The sequence below is a fragment of the Bos grunniens genome, chromosome 14, assembly GCF_055505025.1.
Source record: "Bos grunniens cultivar Pamir isolate PY7600 chromosome 14, Bosgru_T2T1.0, whole genome shotgun sequence".
Classification (NCBI taxonomy): domain Eukaryota; kingdom Metazoa; phylum Chordata; class Mammalia; order Artiodactyla; family Bovidae; genus Bos; species Bos grunniens.
In genome coordinates this window covers 5,327,873-5,346,028 of record NC_141178.1, presented here as the reverse complement: position 1 = coordinate 5,346,028, position 18,156 = coordinate 5,327,873, and the positions used below count along the sequence as shown (strand labels likewise).

At 43.1% G+C, this 18,156-nt stretch overlaps 1 protein-coding gene across 2 annotated transcripts; it reads right to left on the bottom strand.

Moving 5' to 3' along the window:
• Positions 1-244: 244 nt before the first annotated feature.
• CA2 (carbonic anhydrase 2) lies at positions 245-17,890 on the bottom strand. Of its 2 annotated transcripts, XM_086335235.1 has the most exons (7): positions 17,807-17,890; positions 16,405-16,602; positions 6,809-6,927; positions 6,289-6,381; positions 4,598-4,660; positions 2,331-2,486; positions 245-1,014 (listed from the first exon to the last, which is right to left on the bottom strand). In XM_086335235.1, the coding sequence occupies exons 1-7, from the start codon at positions 17,838-17,840 to the stop codon at positions 895-897; spliced, it is 783 nt and encodes a 260-aa protein (XP_086191361.1). In that variant the 5' UTR covers positions 17,841-17,890; the 3' UTR covers positions 245-894. The 2 variants fall into 2 exon arrangements, with proteins under 2 accessions (XP_086191361.1, XP_086191362.1); XM_086335236.1 differs by lacking the exon at positions 4,598-4,660.
• Positions 17,891-18,156: the final 266 nt, after the last annotated feature.

The following is an 18,156-nucleotide window of genomic DNA, read 5'->3' as shown; positions in this document are numbered from 1 at the left end:
ACTTCCTCTCCTTTTTCAGGATCTACCCTCATGGAGATCACATGAGCCAGTGCTCAGAAAACTCACAAGAGCGCATGGCAAATACAGATAACCTTCAGGGTGTTTCCTTCTGTGGAGACTCTTGATTATGAGTAAGCCAATTATGATGGCTTATTATTTACAGTGAATTAATATGAATTAAAAAAGTATACATTTGCTCCTTCACCATTACCCACTGCCCAGCATAAAATAAAATAATCCAAGATAGAATTCCAGATTTTATTAGAGAATGTATCTAAAATACAATATTTATTAAGTTACGATATATTATTTGAATGGAAATATACTCTGTATTACAACTATAACAATTTTTATAGATAATTCATTTACATTGCTATAGTTCAAAAGTCACTAAATCATAGCGTAATTAAGATACCATTGCTACAAATATATAAGAATTTAAAGTTTTTATTATACCATCTTGGAATCACAAACATTTATCTGATTTACATTACATAGGATCGAGACTATTTTACCTGATTTATATCACATAGTTCAATCTACCCTCGTATATAGATTTGCACTCAATCATCCTACCTTCCTATATTTTAAAAATAGCATTTTACTGAACCATTGTGAGTGCTCATTACCCCACATTCTGTGAGCAAAATCAAGGTTCTTATATTCTCTGTCACAGAAAGGCTACCATCATAAGCAAAGCACCAGTCACAGCAAATCTGTCAATCATGACAATTGGTCTAGGTTTTCACATTTTAGTAGTAAGTACGTCAGGTGAGAGACGAAGGGTCTAGAAGGCCAAACGCAAAGCAGCAAGGGGCCAGTTGACCAAGTGGACTTGTGCTAAGCTAAAGGGAGGCCCAAAGGCTGTCCCCTGGACACCGCCCCGGGGCCTTCTTATTTGGGGAAACCTCTGACTTGTCTGTTTTTCAGTGGCTGAGCCGGACGCCAGTTGGCCAACATCAGGAGTTCAGGCTCGCCCTCCGGGTTGAAGTTAAGAGTACGGAATTTCAACATCTAAAAGACAAAATTAAAGATGAAAAACATCAAAAATACAAGTTTCACTAGAGCATTCAACTATCGTGCTTGTGTTAAATCTTGAAATATATTTCCCAGTATTCAGAGTCTCAGATGGCAATGTTCAAAATTTAATTTGATTCGCACCCACAGATATATAATCACATATAGATTACATATATATATGTTTATACAACAAATTAATTTCCACAGAATAAATACAACATTTTGCTGTTATTTGAAGGAAATTTGCAATGAGCTTGTTTTTTCCTCTTTTAATTACATAATCAAACATCAAAAACCTATAAAATATTTCAGAGATGTAAAGTAATAATAACAATTCTAGATCCAAATTAAGGTTTTGTTTTCTGCCCCAGGGAAGATAAACATCAGCATGGGTACAATTAGATAAAGTGACTCCGGGGTGGAATGATGGCTGACATCTCTGCTTACATTTACAGAAGCACAGGATTAAATCTGCCCATGCTGGGATTTCCAATGCTTATCACTGGGTAGTTCTGATTTCCTTTTAAATTCGTGTGAGCTCCCAGCAGAGTCCCCTGACCCAGGCAGCCCTGCCCCAGTTCCCTCCTTCTCTGAGGCTGTTTCTGAAAGTGTCACTTCCCTTTCACTAAGCATGACTTGATCTCAACGAAGAATGGTGGTTTGGGAAGTAGGGCAGCTGCCAGAGAATCAGATCCTGATCTCTTTGCCAAACAAAATTCCCTTGGTCACCTCCGAGGAAGTCAATTTCCGAGTAAGTCAACTACTGTTAACACACACAGCCACTCCACTGCAGCGCTCTGAACAGCACAAACTGCGCTCTGTAGGAGATGTGCGTCTGGTCTAAGCTGCTACAGCAACTCGGAGTGACTTTTAATAGGTGCTTTTTATCCAAGGGATGACTCTCAACTGTTAGAATTCAGGATGTATTCTGATGTAAATAAACCACAGTAAGCTCTTAGGTGAGTGACCCGTTGGCTGGAAATGATCACCCATAGGTATGCACCCTTGAATATAAAATCTCTTTGTTCCAGGCTTCAGATTCCTCCTAATGCACACACACAAAAAGCATGTACTGGGTGACAGACACCTTTCTCAGGTAATCTTCGATGTTATCCGACTTCAGAGTAAAAAGAAAGAATTGCCTAAGGTTATGGTTCACAACAGCAAGTTCTTGTTGGGTGCTAACTACACCTGCTAAGCACTATTGCTGCGCCAGGAGCAGCAGGAGGATTAGAGCCCAGGTCTGTCTGCTTCCAAAGGTCCAGTCCTTTCGCCTGAACTAAGTGCTCCCCCGACTTGAGCAAACGGACCTGCTGACTGCTAACAGAGATGGGTTCTTTGAGCACGATCCAGGTCACGCTTTCGAGGAGAGGAGGGGTGGTCAGTGAGCCAGGGTAGGTCCAGTAGTCCAAGACGTTAGGAAGGAGGCTGCCCGGATCGAAGCTGGGGAAGCCGGTGCTCTTACCCTGGAACACAAGACAAAGACACGTGATCAGAGTCAGGGGGGAGGGGGCGGGGGGACGCAGGAGAAGAGGCAACAGAAACATTCAACTTGGAGAGTCAAACACCTTCCTTTTTTTTAAAAGATACATTCCATATTCACCAGAAAACAGAATAAAAGAAATTAACAGAAGACATTCGACAGGGAAACTTAGATTAGCAGATATAAACAAGAGAACCTATCAATTTCACCTGTCCATTTGCTTATCTGTCCTCTCAAACAATCCCTTATCTTTTTCATTAAGTCATTAACTAATTTTAGCTGGTATTTAAAGTGAAACTGCTGCCACCGAAACGCTGCGATTTTAGGATGTAGGAACAGAACATGTAGACAGTCTCCTCGATGAGGAGGTAACTGTCCCGTTGTACCGTCTGATGGTTTGACCAGAACTGAAGAGCTGCATTTAGCTCTGGACACCGCACTTTAGAGAAACAGAAGCAACAGCAAAGGGTTGTCCGAAGAGTGACAGGTCACTGCAGAGAGACAGTTGTCAGGTAAGACTAATTAAAGGGGACAGAGATAATGAGCTTGGGTGTAGGTGAGAGGCTGAGAGAAAACGGGCTCAAGCGAAGGAAGGTTTAGTTGGTTTTTCTGAGATGTAGTTGACATATAGTTTCAGGAATACAATGTAATGACTTAATATTTGAATATATTATCGAATGATCATAATAGGTCTAGTGAACATCTCTCAACATAAAACAGTTACAGAATTTTCTTTTCTTGGGATAAGAACTTTTAAATCTACTCTTAGCAACTTTCAAAGTGGCAATACAATGATATTAACTACAGTCACTACAGCATTGATTTTGATTTACTTGTAAGTCAATCCCAAAACGTCTTTATTTTATAACTGAAAATTTGTACATTTTGTCCCCTTTCAATCATTTTTGGCCCCCCACTCCCACTTCTGGCAACCACCATCAATTCCCTGTATTTGTGAGCTGGTTTTGTATTTGTTTTCTTTGCTTATTTGTTTGATTCCACTAATTCATCTGGTATTTGTTTTTCTTTATCCGACTTATCTCACTTAGCCTAATGCTCTCAAGGTCCATCCGTGTTCTCACAAATGGCATGATTTCATTCTCCTGTAGCTGAGTCCATTTTATCTGTCTGTCTGTGTCTTGAGCTTAGTCACTTCAGTCCTATCCAACTCTTTTGCAAGCCCAGGGACTGTAGCCCACCAGGCTCCTCTGTCCATGGGATTGGTTCTCCAGGCGAGAATACTGGAGTGGGTTGCCATGCCCTCCTCCAGGGGATCGTCCCGACCCAAGGATCAAACCCACGTCTCCTGCTTTGGCAGGCAGGTTCTTCACCCGCTGAGCCACCTGGGAAGCCCCCTCTATCTCTATCTACCTACCACGTCTTCTTTACCCATGCGCCTGTTATTGGATGCTCAGGCTCCTTCTGTCTTGGCTGTTGTAAATAAGCTGCAGTGAACATGGCGGGGGGTGCATATATCCTTCTGAATTAGTGTTGTAGGATCAGGTTTATTCTATACGAATCAAGGGAGTCAAGCTCAGGGTAACAGGTAAGCCTTTCAGAAGATAGATGCTGCTTTCATTTGAGGATGAGTTTGATAAAGCCAGGTTGCTGCTGCTGAAAGCCGTATTTATAAGCAGATGCCCCATGACCTCAGCACATAGATTTAAACATGAATTCAAAGAGGCCTCAAAGCAGGACCTTACTCATCGTGTTCTCCATTGCATTTCCTAGACTAACAAAGTGGCCAGCATATAGTAAATACTCAAGAAATATCTGCCTAATGAAGGGTGAATAACTGGATCAGGTGGTTCAGCCTCCTTGCAATCACAGTTTTCTCTGATTCTTGCATATGGATGTTCAAATGAAGCAAGATTAAATAAATACAAGTCCGAAAATTATACAAGCATTAGGATTAACTTTGGGATAAAGATTAAGTTACATAAACATATGAGCAACATGTTACCTTTATTAGGTGCTCATCTAAGCACCACTCATCAAACCGAGACTACCCAGCTTGAGCAAAAGAATTTTAAAAAATGAGTTGGGTATAGAAAATAGGTACCCTATGCAGGTGTCAAAAACACCGAACTGTACCTTTGTTTTAATAGAATCCAGCGCGTCAAGGACTTTCTGGAGGGCTGGGTTAGCATCACCAACCTACAGAAAGACACAAAGGACAAGGCAGCATATGCAGTTCGCACTACACCCTTTCTTGATTAGGGCAGCTCTAAGGTATAATTTCTCCAAATGGTGAAGCAAAAACCACCACTAGCTACATGCCACCCATCAGTCTTAGTCTCATTTCCCTATTTTCACTAACAACCTGCTTCTGGCCCTGTGGTTCACCTGAAATTACCCTCTCAGATGTCACCAGTGACCTCCAACTGCCAAAGTCAACAACACTGTTCAAATGCTTGCGTTAAGCTTCATGCAGAATTTTGCACTATTGTCTTCCCTCCTTTGCCAAATCCCCCCTCTTTCGACCTTTCCTTCTGCCCTGCTGCTGCTGCTGCTGCTGCTAAGTCACTTCAGTCGTGTCCGACTCCGTGCAGCCCCATAGACAGAAGCCCACCAGGCTCCCCTGTCCCTGGGATTCTCCAGGCAAGAACACTGGAGTGGGTTGCCATTTCCTTCTCCAATGCATGAAAGTGAAAAGTGAAAGTGAAGTCGCTGAGTCTTGTCCAACTCTTTGCGACCCCATGGACTTCGGCCTACCAGGCTCCTCAGTCCATGGGATTTTCCAGGCAAGAGTACTGGAGTGGGGTGCCAATGCCTTCTCTGTCCTTCTGCCCTCCAGCCTCCCAAATCTCCCTTGACTCCTGTATTCCCCATTGATCATTTAATCAGGGTCTTTCCTCCCAGTCTGCAGTTTCTCAGAGTTGCTTGATGAGCAGTGTTACCCCCTCTTCGTCAGGGTTTCCTTGCATAATTTCATAGACACTCATAGTAGCTCAATTGGTAAAGAATCCACCTGCAATGCAGGAGACCCCGATGCAATTCCTGGGTCGGGAAGATCCTCTGGAGAAGGGATAGGCTACCCACTCCAGTATTCTTGGGCTTCCCTTGTGGCTCAGCTGGTAAAGAATCTGCCGGCAAAGCGGGGGACCTGGGTTCTATCCCTGGGATGGGAAGATCCCCCGTAGAAGGGAAAGGCTACCCACTCCAGTATTCTGGCCTGGAGATTCCATGGACTGTAGTCCACGGGGTCACAAAGAGTCGGACACGACTGAGCCACTTTCACTTCACTTGTCACTTGTGTGTGCAAATGTCACATTGACACAGGATTTCTAGAACCACGAATCTGCAGCCCGGACCTTCCTCCACTGGGTTTATAACTATCCAGGGGGCAGCTCAGTCGGTACGTCAAAGTCCTGCTGCCTGGATTCTGCAACATGGAGTCACTGTCCTTCACTCCTCCAAAACCTGGTCTTAATTTATCATTCTCTATCATGGTATAGTACTACCCAGCTTAAGGCTGAATGAGAAAAAAAAAAAGTACTAGTATTTATCCCAAGCATTGCTTTTTCTCATTTCATATTTCATGTGTAAACATCCTTCACATTTACATCCAAACAGTACCTAAGAAATACCTCTGGAATTGTCTTCTTGTCTCTATCTCCACTGCGGTTAGCAGATATGCAGGAAAATAAGCCCCTAAATACTTCAGAGCCAAAAGCATTTCCTAGGCTTTTTTTAGAATGTCCTATTTGTCATGAATGTTCTGTCCAGTTCATCTTTTTTGGAAACAGGCGGGGTCGGGGGGGAGAATTGGGCCATCAACTAACCTTCAAAAAAACACCCACAACAGCCAGTCCATCAGGCTGCTGTGCTGCTGTTCCAAAGTCCCCGTACTTGGTGTTCCAGTGAACCAGGTGTAGCTGAAGCAGAAGCACAGACAGCAAACGATTAACCGTGGTAAAAGCCTACACAGTTGTCTCCATAGCTAGAGCTCATGAAAGAAAGCGTAAATGTGCATAATTATACATCGAAACTTGTATTTTAATTCTACTTGTCCACTACTTGGCATAAAAGCAAGCGATTCCTTCAACAACTCTAAGACAAAGCGTTGCATACCTTTGAGGAACGTTTATTTCTAGATTTTACATTAAAACACGATCCTCCAAGTTGAATTCATTTTCACGCAAACGGTGTTCTTAGGAGGTCTTAGAGAAAGCTTTGTGGCATTAACCATAACATCACAAATAAAGGTTATATGAAGCAAATATGAAGAGCCTTTGTAAAGAAAATGGTTTGAGCTGAATTTACAAATTAAGCTTTTGAAAAAAAAAAAAAAGTGTGTCTTACCTCGGCAGCATATTTATTCCTATCCACAGTATGCTCAGAACCTTGGTCATCAGATGAGCCCCAGTGAAAGTGAAACTGAACCAATCTGTAAGTGCCAGTAAGAGGTCCATCTTTCAGCACTAAAATGAAAAAATATATATATAATATTTATGTGGGCTTGCCAGGTGGCGCTAGTGGGAAAGAACCCAACTGCCAATGCAGGAGACATAAGAGATGCGGTATTTTTGCCCGGAGAATCCCATGGACAGAGGAGCCTGGTGGCTCACACACACTTACACACCCACAAACTCATCCGTATACACGTGGGGCACACACACCACTGAATGTCACAATCTTCAATCTTCTTTTATAGTACTAAATTTATGCCTGAAGCAGCATCTTCACTCTGTGAAAATTAAATCTAGACTTGGGCTTAGTTTGCAGAGCTGAATGGAATCATTTCAATTGCTGTTATTTTTTTTTTCTTTTACTTGTACTAACTGAAAGGATGGATGCTTTTCCCATCTGTTTTCTGAGCACAGGACACTTTCCTTCCAGGTTTGTTTTGAAGTCAGAGGTTCAGGTTTCAGAGAGAGGAGATTTTCACGGCACTGTGAATTCTTCTGTGAATCAGTGAGGAGGCGCTGGCAGCAGCCCTCCAACGCTGGGCCATCACACACCTGCAAACTCAGGAACCTCTGCTCTGACTCGGCCCGGAAAGCAACCTTCAGCCCCCTTCGCCGACCTCTGATACCACTTCTCACTAGAATTTGTGAAACAATTAGCATGCCAACAAAGGTCCGTTTAGTCAAGGCTATGGTTTTTCCTGTGGTCATGTATGGATGTGAGAGTTGGACTATAAAGAAAGCTGAGTGCCAAAGAATTGATGCTTTTGAACTGTGGTGTTGGAGAAGACTCTTGAGAGTCCCTTGGCCTGCAAGGAGATCTAGCCAGTTCATTCTGAAGGAGATCAGCCCTGGGATTTCTTTGGAAGGACTGATGCTAAAGCTGAAACTCCAGTACTTTGGCCACCTCATGCAAAGAGTTGACTCATTGGAAAAGACTCTGATGCTGGGAGGGATTGGGGGCAGGAGGAGAAGGGGACACAGAGGATGAGATGGCTGGATGGCATCACTGACTCGATGGATGTGAGTTTGAGTGAACTCCAGGAGTTGGTGATGGACAGGGAGGCCTGGTGTGCTGCAGTTCATAGGGTCGCAAAGAGTCGGACACGACTGAGCGACTAATCTGAACTGAAGCATTCCCTTGATCTTAAAATCAATTCTTCTCTACAAGTTTCCCCAGTTCTTTAGAATTTGGATTGTGTGCTTGCTCCTCAGTCATGTCCGATTCTTAGTGACTCCATGAACCATAACCCTTCAGGCTCCTCTGTCCATGTGACTCTCCAGGCAAGAATATTGGAGTGGGTTGCCATGCCTCCTCCAGGGGATCTTCCCAACACAGGCATCGAGCCCAGGTCTCCTGTGTTGCAGGCAGAGTCCTCACCGTCTGACCCACCAGGAAGCCAGTTTGGATTGTCACTTCTACTATTTAGCTTTATACTTAAAATGTTCTATTTAGACTCTGACTAAATTGGCTCATCTGTAAAATGGATACCTTCAATTATTTATTCACTAAGAATTGATTGATCATCACAGGCTGATCATCTGTGAGATACAGTGCATAGTGCTTTCTCAAAATTCTAACTTTAATAACTATCCCATGATTCTGGTATTAGTGTAACCTTGTTACACTTAAATTCATACTAGAGATCACACTCTTAGACAGCAGTCTATCTGTAGATAATTAAGGAGCTGTGTCTTAAGGGAGGATTAAAATAGTAATAAACCACTGTTTTCCCCATGCCCTCCAAAAAGCTTTTACTTAATTTATATGTATTAATGGGATTTAACTGATATATCTATGACATATTTATAAGCTATGACAAACTGAGACAGTATATTAAAAAGTAGAGACATCACTTTGCTGACAAAGGTCTGTACAGTCAAAGTTATGGTTTTTTCCAGTAGTCATGTATGGATGTGAGAGGTGGACCATAAAGAAGGCTGAGTGCTGAAAAATTGATGCTTTTGAATGTGGTGTTGGAGAAGACTCTTGAGAGTCCCTTGGATTGCAAGATAAAATCACTCAGTCCTAAAGGAAATCAACCCTGAATATTCATTGGAAGGACTGATGCTGAAGCTGAAACTCCAATACTTTGGCCACCTGATGCGAAGAGCCGACTCATTGGAAAAGACCCTGATGCTGGGAAAGATTGAGGGCAAAAGTAGAGTGCAGCAGAGGATAAGATGGTTAGATATTATCACTGACTCAATGGACATGAATTTGAGCAAACTCTGGGAGCTGGTAAAGGACAAGGAAGCCTGGCGTGCTGCAGTCCGTGGGGTCACAAACAGTCGGACACGATTTAGTGACTGAACAGCAACAAACCGACATACTTAAAAGCTTTTAAAATTAGGGTAGTTCTACTGCTTCAGTTTTATTTCTCTAGAACTGGAAATAGAACCCCTTTTGCCGTAAGTGAATTTTATTAGTTGGGGCTTATAATTCTGCAGAGTAATGAGTCCAAGATAACTTCAGCTTTGGCTGAAAACCAAGGGACAAGGTCTTCATGATAAAGTTTGTTTGGACAACTTCACCTAATACGCTTAACTGGTAGCAGCACACGTTCATCTCGTCAAAGAAAAGATAAAGCTGCTGGAAGATATCTAGGCGGCTGGGCCCTTCTGTGGCTCCTGATACAACCTCTGGCTGACAGCTCTGCCTTACAATAGGCCAGGAGAAGAAAAGAATTTGTTTAAAAAAAAGAGAGAACATTAAAATGGTGTTATAACCATACACAAAAATAAACTCAAAATGGATTAAAGATCTAAACGTAAGACCAGAAACTATAAAACTCCTAGAGAAGAACATAGGCAAAACACTCATAAATCACAGCAGGATCCTCTATAACCCATCTCCCAGAATATTGAAAATAAAAGCAAAAATAAACAAATGGGACCTAATTAAAAGTAAAAGCTTTTGCACAACAAAGGAAACTATAAGCAAGGTGAAAAGACAGCCTTCAGAATGGGAGAAAATAATAGCAAATGAAGCAACTGACAAACAATTAATTGCAAAAATATACAAGCAACTCCTATAGCTCAAGTCTAGAAAAACAAATGACCTAGTCAAAAAATGGGCCAAAGAACTAAACAGACATTCCTCCAAAGAAGACATACAGATGGATAACAAACACATGAAAAGATGCTCAACATCACTCATTATCAGAGAAATGCAAATCAAAACCACAATGAGGTACCATCTCATGCCAGTCAGAATGGCTGCTATCAAAAAGTCTACAAGCAATAAATGCTGGAGAGGGTGTGGAGAAAAGGGAACCCTCTTACACTGTTGGTGGGAATGCAAACTAGTACAGCCACTATGGAGAACAGTGTGGAGATTCCTTAAAAAACTGGAAATAGAAATGCCATACGACCCAGCAATCCCACTGCTGGGCAAACACACCGAGGAAACCAGAAATGAAAGAGACACGTGTACCCCAATGTTCATCGCAGCACTGTTTATAATAGCCAGGACATGGAAGCAACCTAGATGTCCATCAACAGACAAATGGATAAGAAAGCTGTGGTACATATACACAATGGAGTATTACTCAGACATTAAAAAGAATACATTTGAATCAGTTATAATGAGGTGGATGAAACTGGAGCCTATTATACAGAGTGAAGTAAGCCAGAAAGAAAAACACCAATACAGTATACTAACGCATATATATGGAATTTAGAAAGATGGTAACAATAACCCTGTGAACGAGACAGCAAAAGAGACACAGACGTATAGAACCGTCTTTTGGACTCTGTGGGAGAGGGCGAGGGTGGGACGATTTGGAAGAATGGCATTGAAACATGTATATTATCATATGTGAAATGGATTGCCAGTCCAGGTTAAATGCATGATACAGGATGCTTGGGGCTGGTGCACTGGGATGACCCAGAGGGATGGTATGGGGAGGGAGGTGGGAGGGGGGTTGAGGATGGGGAACACATGTACACCCGTGGTGGATTCATGTTGATGGATGACAAAACCAATACAATATTGTAAAGTAATTAGTGTCCAATTAAAATAAATCAATTTATATTAAAAAATAAAAAGAAAGTTCAATGAAAAAATAAATTTTAAAAAATGGTGCTATATTACTGATCTATTAAGAAACATGAATTTGGATGTATTCAGATAAAATCACATCTCTTAAAACTTTAAAAAACTTAACTGTAAAAGTGCTTTTTTAAAATCTGATGATAAAGAAAGAATTAAAGAATTATCCTTATACCCCCCAAATAGACTTTTTCCAAGATGAAAATATAATTCATAACTATATATACCCTTAAAAAATACATGTTTATAAAGATTTAGAATTAGGCAAGAGTAATATGAACTTTTATTATATAAGGCTTTCTAATACTAAAAAAAAAAAAGAAATGCCTGAGTGTTCAATGATTAAACACTTTCAGGACTAGTCTACTATTACCAGACATATCTGTTTCAGCTTCTGTTAAAATAAAACTCTGTTACTATGTAGCTGAGAAGTCCACTGTAAACAGTGTATACTCGGTCGCTCAGTCATGTCCAACTCTTTGCGACCCCATGGACTGTAGCCCACCAGGCTCCCCTGTCGATGTGATTCTCCAGGCAAGAATACTGGAATGGATTGTCATTTCCTTCTCCAGGGGATCTTCCCAATCCAGGGATCAAACCAGAGTCTCTCGGGTCTCCTGCCTTGGCAGGTGGATTCTTTACCACTAGCACCGCCTGGGAAGCCCCTACTGTAACGAGGAAAGGTGTTAGCGTGTTAGTCACTCAGTCAACTGTAGCCCGCCAGGCTCCTCTGTCCATGAGATTCGCCAGGCAAGAATGCTGGAGTGGCTTGTCATCTCCTTCTCCAGGGGAAGGAATGTCATTTCCAACTCCATACGGTCTATGGGGTTGCAAAGAATCAGACACGACTGAGCGACACACACACTCATAAAGGCAGCGTGCATCTTTTCACTTGAGAAATAGGAAAGACGAGATTCAAGACGGGGAACTCGCACAGTATTCTGGGTCTACTTACTCTTTTACTTAATTTGATTGCTCCATGCCATTTTCTAAACTACTCCACTTTAAAAACTCCTTTTTCTAATGAAAAAATAGTTTTAAAGAATAGCAGAAATTGCTGACTGCATTTTTTCCCCTCTGGAAAAATCCAGTGATTTTTGTGTGTAGAATCCATCATCCGTTGTACCACAGAAATGTGTTCCACAAGCAATGGAGATACATGAATGCGGTTTTCTACTCTAAGACCCAATGTCCTGTTCAAGACGCCTCCAAACTTCATTTAAATCCAAACTGCAAAATCAAGAGCCTGAGAAGATTTTAACTTCCATGATCTTCCATCAGTTATACGTACTCTATATAAAACACAACAGAAGCACTAAATGTCATATTATCATCTGTCCTCTTATATATGTTACTTATGTAAATTATGTTACTTGTGAAAGATTCATTTTAGTAATATTGAAATAAATTAGCTACTAATACAAATTAAAAGCTATAAATGTAACATTAACATTTTTTCCTTCTTAATCACTTTAATATTACTTAATATAAGATGTGAGGGCTTCCCTGGTGGCTCAGCTGGTAAAGAATCTGCCTGCAATGCAAGAGACCCAGGTTCAATTCCTGGGTTGGGAAGATCCTCTGGAGAAGGAAATGGCAGCCCATTCCAGTATTCTTCCCTGGAGAATCCCATGCAGAGGGGAGCCTGGAGGGCTACAGTCCATGGGGTCACAAAGAGTCAGGCATGACTGAGCTACTAACATGCATACATACGATATAAGATACATCCAGATAAACTACAGACCTTAGTGAATGTCAATAATCTCTCTTAAATTCAAAATATAAATAAACTATTCCCAATAATCCTTAGTTTAAAATTTAAGGGATTCCTATTAATGAAGTAAATAGTCTATTAAAAAACACATTCTAGCAGGTGAATAATCATTTCTATGAAGAATCTGAAAATCTATTTTGGGGTTTTGGCAGTGGTCAGCCATTCTAGGGCTACCTGCTAAGGTTAAAAAAGCAAGTGTCAGTAGAGACAAATCTGAGGGAAACATGCCCATATTCCATTTCTTTTTCAGTAGTGAGATGTTTAGCTGTTACTTTCACTAACATAACCACAATGAAGACAGAAGCGAACAGCAGTTTTTAGTTTCAGATTTATGGCAATTATTTGACAGCTTTTTTTTTTTTAAAGTAACCCTTTGACATGAACACAATTAAATACGGGGTCTGGAATGCTTTAGTCTATCTTACAGAAGCTCACAATGACTGTCCATGGGTTGGCCCAATAATTCGAGCTCTGGTTTTCAATATTTGCCTCTAACTTTGCAATACAGTAGGAGAGTTTTAAACTCATTAGTAAAAGTTAATAAGTTAGCAGGAGTTAATAATTTGACTACTATTCTTTTCTTCCCAGATAAAGAATGTAATAAAAGATCTCAAACGGGGAGAGTTATTTTTTAATGATTTAAAAAACCTAACAGGATTAACATTTTTTCATTAATTTCAGGTGGTTTCTTTTTAAAGGCAGAAGATTGAGGAGAGCTTGAACCCAAGTTCCTAGTTAAAGCCTATTAACTCCATATTTAAAAAGAATTCTCGCAAGCTTAAACATAACAATAAATTCTACCAATTCAGTTCATTATCCCCAAGAATTTAAGTTTGGGTATAAGAACATTTAGGATATATCCGAAAATCTGAGCCTATGAAAAGTTCTTGAAGACTGATATCTCACTGGGTTGCGGGGGAGGGGAGTAAATGAACTGAAGCATTTAAATATAGAAAATAAAGGATATCTTAAAATATTAACACAATGAAAATAATTCCTAATAGAAAGAGATGATAAACTACAGATTTTAAAAAACTGAATGACCAAAATGAAAAATTATTTTTAGACTTAGAACAGAAAAGTATATCAGTTTTTAAAAGTATGACATGGGTATGAACACACTAAATGTTAACTATGACTGTCATTTAAAGATTCTTATTCAATTTCCATTTTTAAGCGGTTGCCATGTAGTCTCATTCCAACAAACTAGGAAGGAGACGACTAGCAATTAACCTAAACTCTTGAGCATTCTGTTTCTTCATGTTTATTTTAAGTGGGTTTGACTAGAGTATCTCCTCTGTGTTCCAACTTGAGAGTCTAGGATCTTAAAAAAGTCCAAAGGGTGTTTCTCTGCATGCTCTCTTTGGTTTTATTTTTTCTATCCTGTAGATGTGTTTTCCCTTAACATCAACATTTAATATATTCATATTCTAGAGGAAAATGCTTCCTTGTTTAATCAAAACACCTGCAAATGCTGACGAGGTACCAGGCAAAATTACAAAGGAGTCTTTCACCTGTAAAGGAGAACAAGCCTCTCTAGCATTCATTCCTCTTGTTTTTACTGTACCTCCCGCCTGGCTCTCTCAAGTCCTCCTTGTTTCCTGCTTCATTTTTGCTGGGAGTCTCCTCCAAAAGGCTGAAATCCTTCAAGCCTCATCCTTTAAGCTCAAACCTTATTCACCCTGAAAAGTCTTTTCTGACTTGCTCGGGCCAACTCCAAACCTGCTTTCCATGTTTCCTTGGAATACCTTCTTGTTGCACCCACCAAAGTGACTGTCAGCATCTATTGCTCTTGTCTTCCTACTTGAGGCATCCCCAGCACGGGCTCAGGGGAGGCGAGCGAGGGACCATGGATCCATCCTGACCTCCGGGTGCCTGGCTTGTCTTACATAAAGGTGGCGCTAGTGAGATTTTTCTTTTCTTTTATAAAAACTAAGTGAATAATGGGGTCGCTAAGAGTCGGACACGACTGAGCGACTTCACTTTGACTTTTCACTTTCATGCATTGGAGAAGGAAATGGCAACCCACTGCAGTGTTCTTGCCTGGAGAATCCCAGGGATGGGGGAGCCTGATGGGCTGCCGTCTATGGGGTCGCAGAGTCGGACACGACTGAAGCGACTTAGCAGCAGCAGCAGCAGCAAGTGAATAATACATCTGTCTCTAAAGACATGGACTTGAGCCTCTATCTGAACCACTTGGTTTTCATCTGTTTCACAATCAAACACAGCCAGTTGCTTTAGTAATGTGTGTGTTATTCACCGGGAGAAACAGTTAGAAAAAGGTAGCTAGCTCTCATCAGTTATTGCTCATGTAGAAATCCATCAGAACTGGGCATACTCATGGTAAAACATATTACTATGTAATAATGTCATATGTAAAATCAGTCCATAGTTTAACATAATAACTGGCATGTTTGGAAAAATACAGAAGTGTTATAAGACTTCAAAATATCATCAAGTGGTAAGAAGTAATTTTACAGCAATTTAAAAACTTTACTTTTTTCTCTTTAATAAATTCTATTCATTTGCTACCATGAAAAAAAAAAAAAACAAAAGTTTACATCAGAGGTGCAATAGCTACAGCTCTTACCTAACAAAGGCAGCCAAGTGGTGTGAAGAGCTGACAAGAGCAATGGCCATTTACCGAGGAATCTTAGGTGCCAAGCACCGGGCTTTATATATCTGTCCCATTTAATCCTTCCGCTGTAATAGATACTCCAATTTTACAGAGAGGAGGAAGGAAGAAGAATTTTTTCAAAACTGTACTGAATACATCGGATAGCTACCAAAAAAGGCAAGGCATCTCGACTATAATGATTCTAATTACATTCATATACTAGTACTGCAGGTCATTAGGCGAACATTTTGACAGCGTTACTGAACGCTGGATCTGTCTTTTCTCCTCCTGCGCAAGGCTCCACACCCCCCCAGGCCCACACCACCACACATAACGTGTTTGTAGCACCGTTTTCTCAGGGCCCTTCAGAGGAAAGCACTGGGGAAAACAGGGCACTGGCCAAGAAATCAACCAGTGGGCGTAGAAGGCTGCTAGTGTGTCTGAAGGGGATTGTTCTCCGACTTCTAAGCAAGAAAAAAATAATAAAAAGAAGCAGCAGTCAAGAGTGTTCTGTAAACAGCACGACTACAAATAAATTATGGTAATTGGTTTTGTCAGCCAGGGACCAGGTATGTCCACCAACTCTAAAACATCTTCATTTATGGAATGAACTTCTGGGTGGATACCGAGATACACAGCCACCTTTATCACACTGGCCCAAGGCTGAGAAAATATTCACAAACACAGTGTTTCTGAGAATTTCAAGATTTTAAAGTAGCAGGTTTTCATCACTCTTCTGCATGCTACCTTGAAGACCAATCCTAAAAAGTTCAGTTTTTGCAAGTCTCCTCATTGCTGATCTCTATCGCCAAGGGGCCCTGCCTTTTTTTGACTTTTCTCAGGCACAGCAGTTATTCAATGCCCTACCTAGAAACGGGGAATCCGACAGGGAGAAACAGCCCCTGCCACTGCAAAGAAATTAGCCTGCTTCCCAGAGGCTGAAATCCAACGAAGATGATCAGAGTGTAGTATTAAGGGGGGGTCCTGCGCCTGTTAAGCTGGGAAAAGAGCTGCTACTGACACACAAGTTATTTTATAAACACTGACCTGCTTTGTCCTGGGAGTCGTCATACTCCACGTTAAAAGAGTGACCATTGTTGACCATTCTCCGCGAAGTTGCTTCCCCATAGACAAGGGCCAGAGGCTTCAAAGCAGGATCCTGAACGACGGCCTTGGTGTCGATGTCAACGGGTGACTGGCGCTCTCCGTTGGCAATGGGAAAGTCCTTATGCCAGTGTTCGGGGCCTGGGATTGAGCAGAGATGTGTGAACCCCCCACAATGTGGGGAAGGGCACACCCCAACTCCGGGGATAGGGCAATGATTCTTGGACCTGCTTGGCTCCAATTCTGGCGATACCACTTCACAGCTGAATACAAGGTGGCGCTAGTGGTAAAGAACCCGCCTGCCAATGCAGGAGACTTGAGTTCGATCCCTGGGTCAGGAAGATCCCCTGGAAAAGGGCTCGGCAACCCACTCCAGTATTCCTGCCTGGGGAATCCCATGGACAGAGGAGTCTGGCGGGCTACAGTCCATGGGGTCGCAAAAAGTAGGACACGACTGAAATGCAACCTTTGGGAAAACATTTGATCTGTACCTTAGTTTTTCCCTCTGTATTATGGGGTACAGTAGCATCTGGCTTAGAGGTTGGCATGAGAACATCAATCCATGTAATGCTTTTAGAACAAGCAGTGAGCGTCACATACATGTTAGCTATTTTTATGTTTCTTTTACTGAAACTGAGCACCTGACCCTGGGTTTGTGATTAGGATTTGAATGAGCAAGCTTCCTAAAGACACTCCCGAAGAGGGAGATTCCTTCCTCAGTTCTGCCAGAGGCAAGGACTGAGTCACCGCCCCGCCAGCCGCCTCGCCTTGAAGGGTCGGGATCTCCATCACCTGACGAGCCCCAGACCCCGCAAGACGCTCAGAGATGCGCCAGACACATGTGCTCCTACGTCCGCTGGCCTGGGGGAACCCAGACCTGTGGCCCCGAAAAAACCGGGTTCCTGGGGACCTCCTGACCTCAGAAGTCAAGAAATCAGGAAAACTCAGAAGTCAGCGCAAAGGACTCAAACCACCAGCCCAAGAAAACGCCCCGGGAACAGTTCATGCTGAGAATCTTAGCCACAGGTGGTGCTAAGGATGAAGCGGGCGGCAGGGGGTTGGGGGGGAGAGGGGATGAAGACGGTGGGAGGGGGGAGTCTCCTAATTTCTCTGCGATCAACGACCAAAGTGTTTCGCTGCACCCCTTCCTAGCGTCCTCTTGGGTCGGGACAGGGTGGTGATTGACCCGAGAGGGGCCGCGCGCGGGTCCCGCGGCGATGCGCGTCCCCCTTCCCGGCCCGGTGCGGGGCGCAGGGCTTCCTCCACAGCGGCCTGGGGCCCCGCGCCGGGGGGGCGCGCCCGGGGGCCCCGCGCCGAGGGGCGCGTCGGGGGGCCCTGCACTCACCGTTGTGCTTGCCGTATCCCCAGTGATGGGACATGGTCGCGCCGGGGTCCGGGGGCTGCTGCTCAGGTGCCCGCGCCGTGTGTCGGCGGGCCGCGCCGTCGCCGGCTCTTATAGGCGCCCGCCACCTTCGCGCGTGGGGGCGGCCCCGGGGTGGGGGCCCGGGCGGCCCCGGGCGGAGCGGGGAGGAGGGCGCGGGCGGAGGTGCGCTCCGCGCGCTCGGGGCGGGCCGGGCGGGCTTGGCTCCGGGGGCGGGGAGAGCGCCCTGCCGGCGGGGCGCTACGCCAGGTTCCGGGGCTCCGCTCGGGCCGCCCGGCTTCCCGCTCCCCGCGCGGACTGGGCTGCGGAGCGTC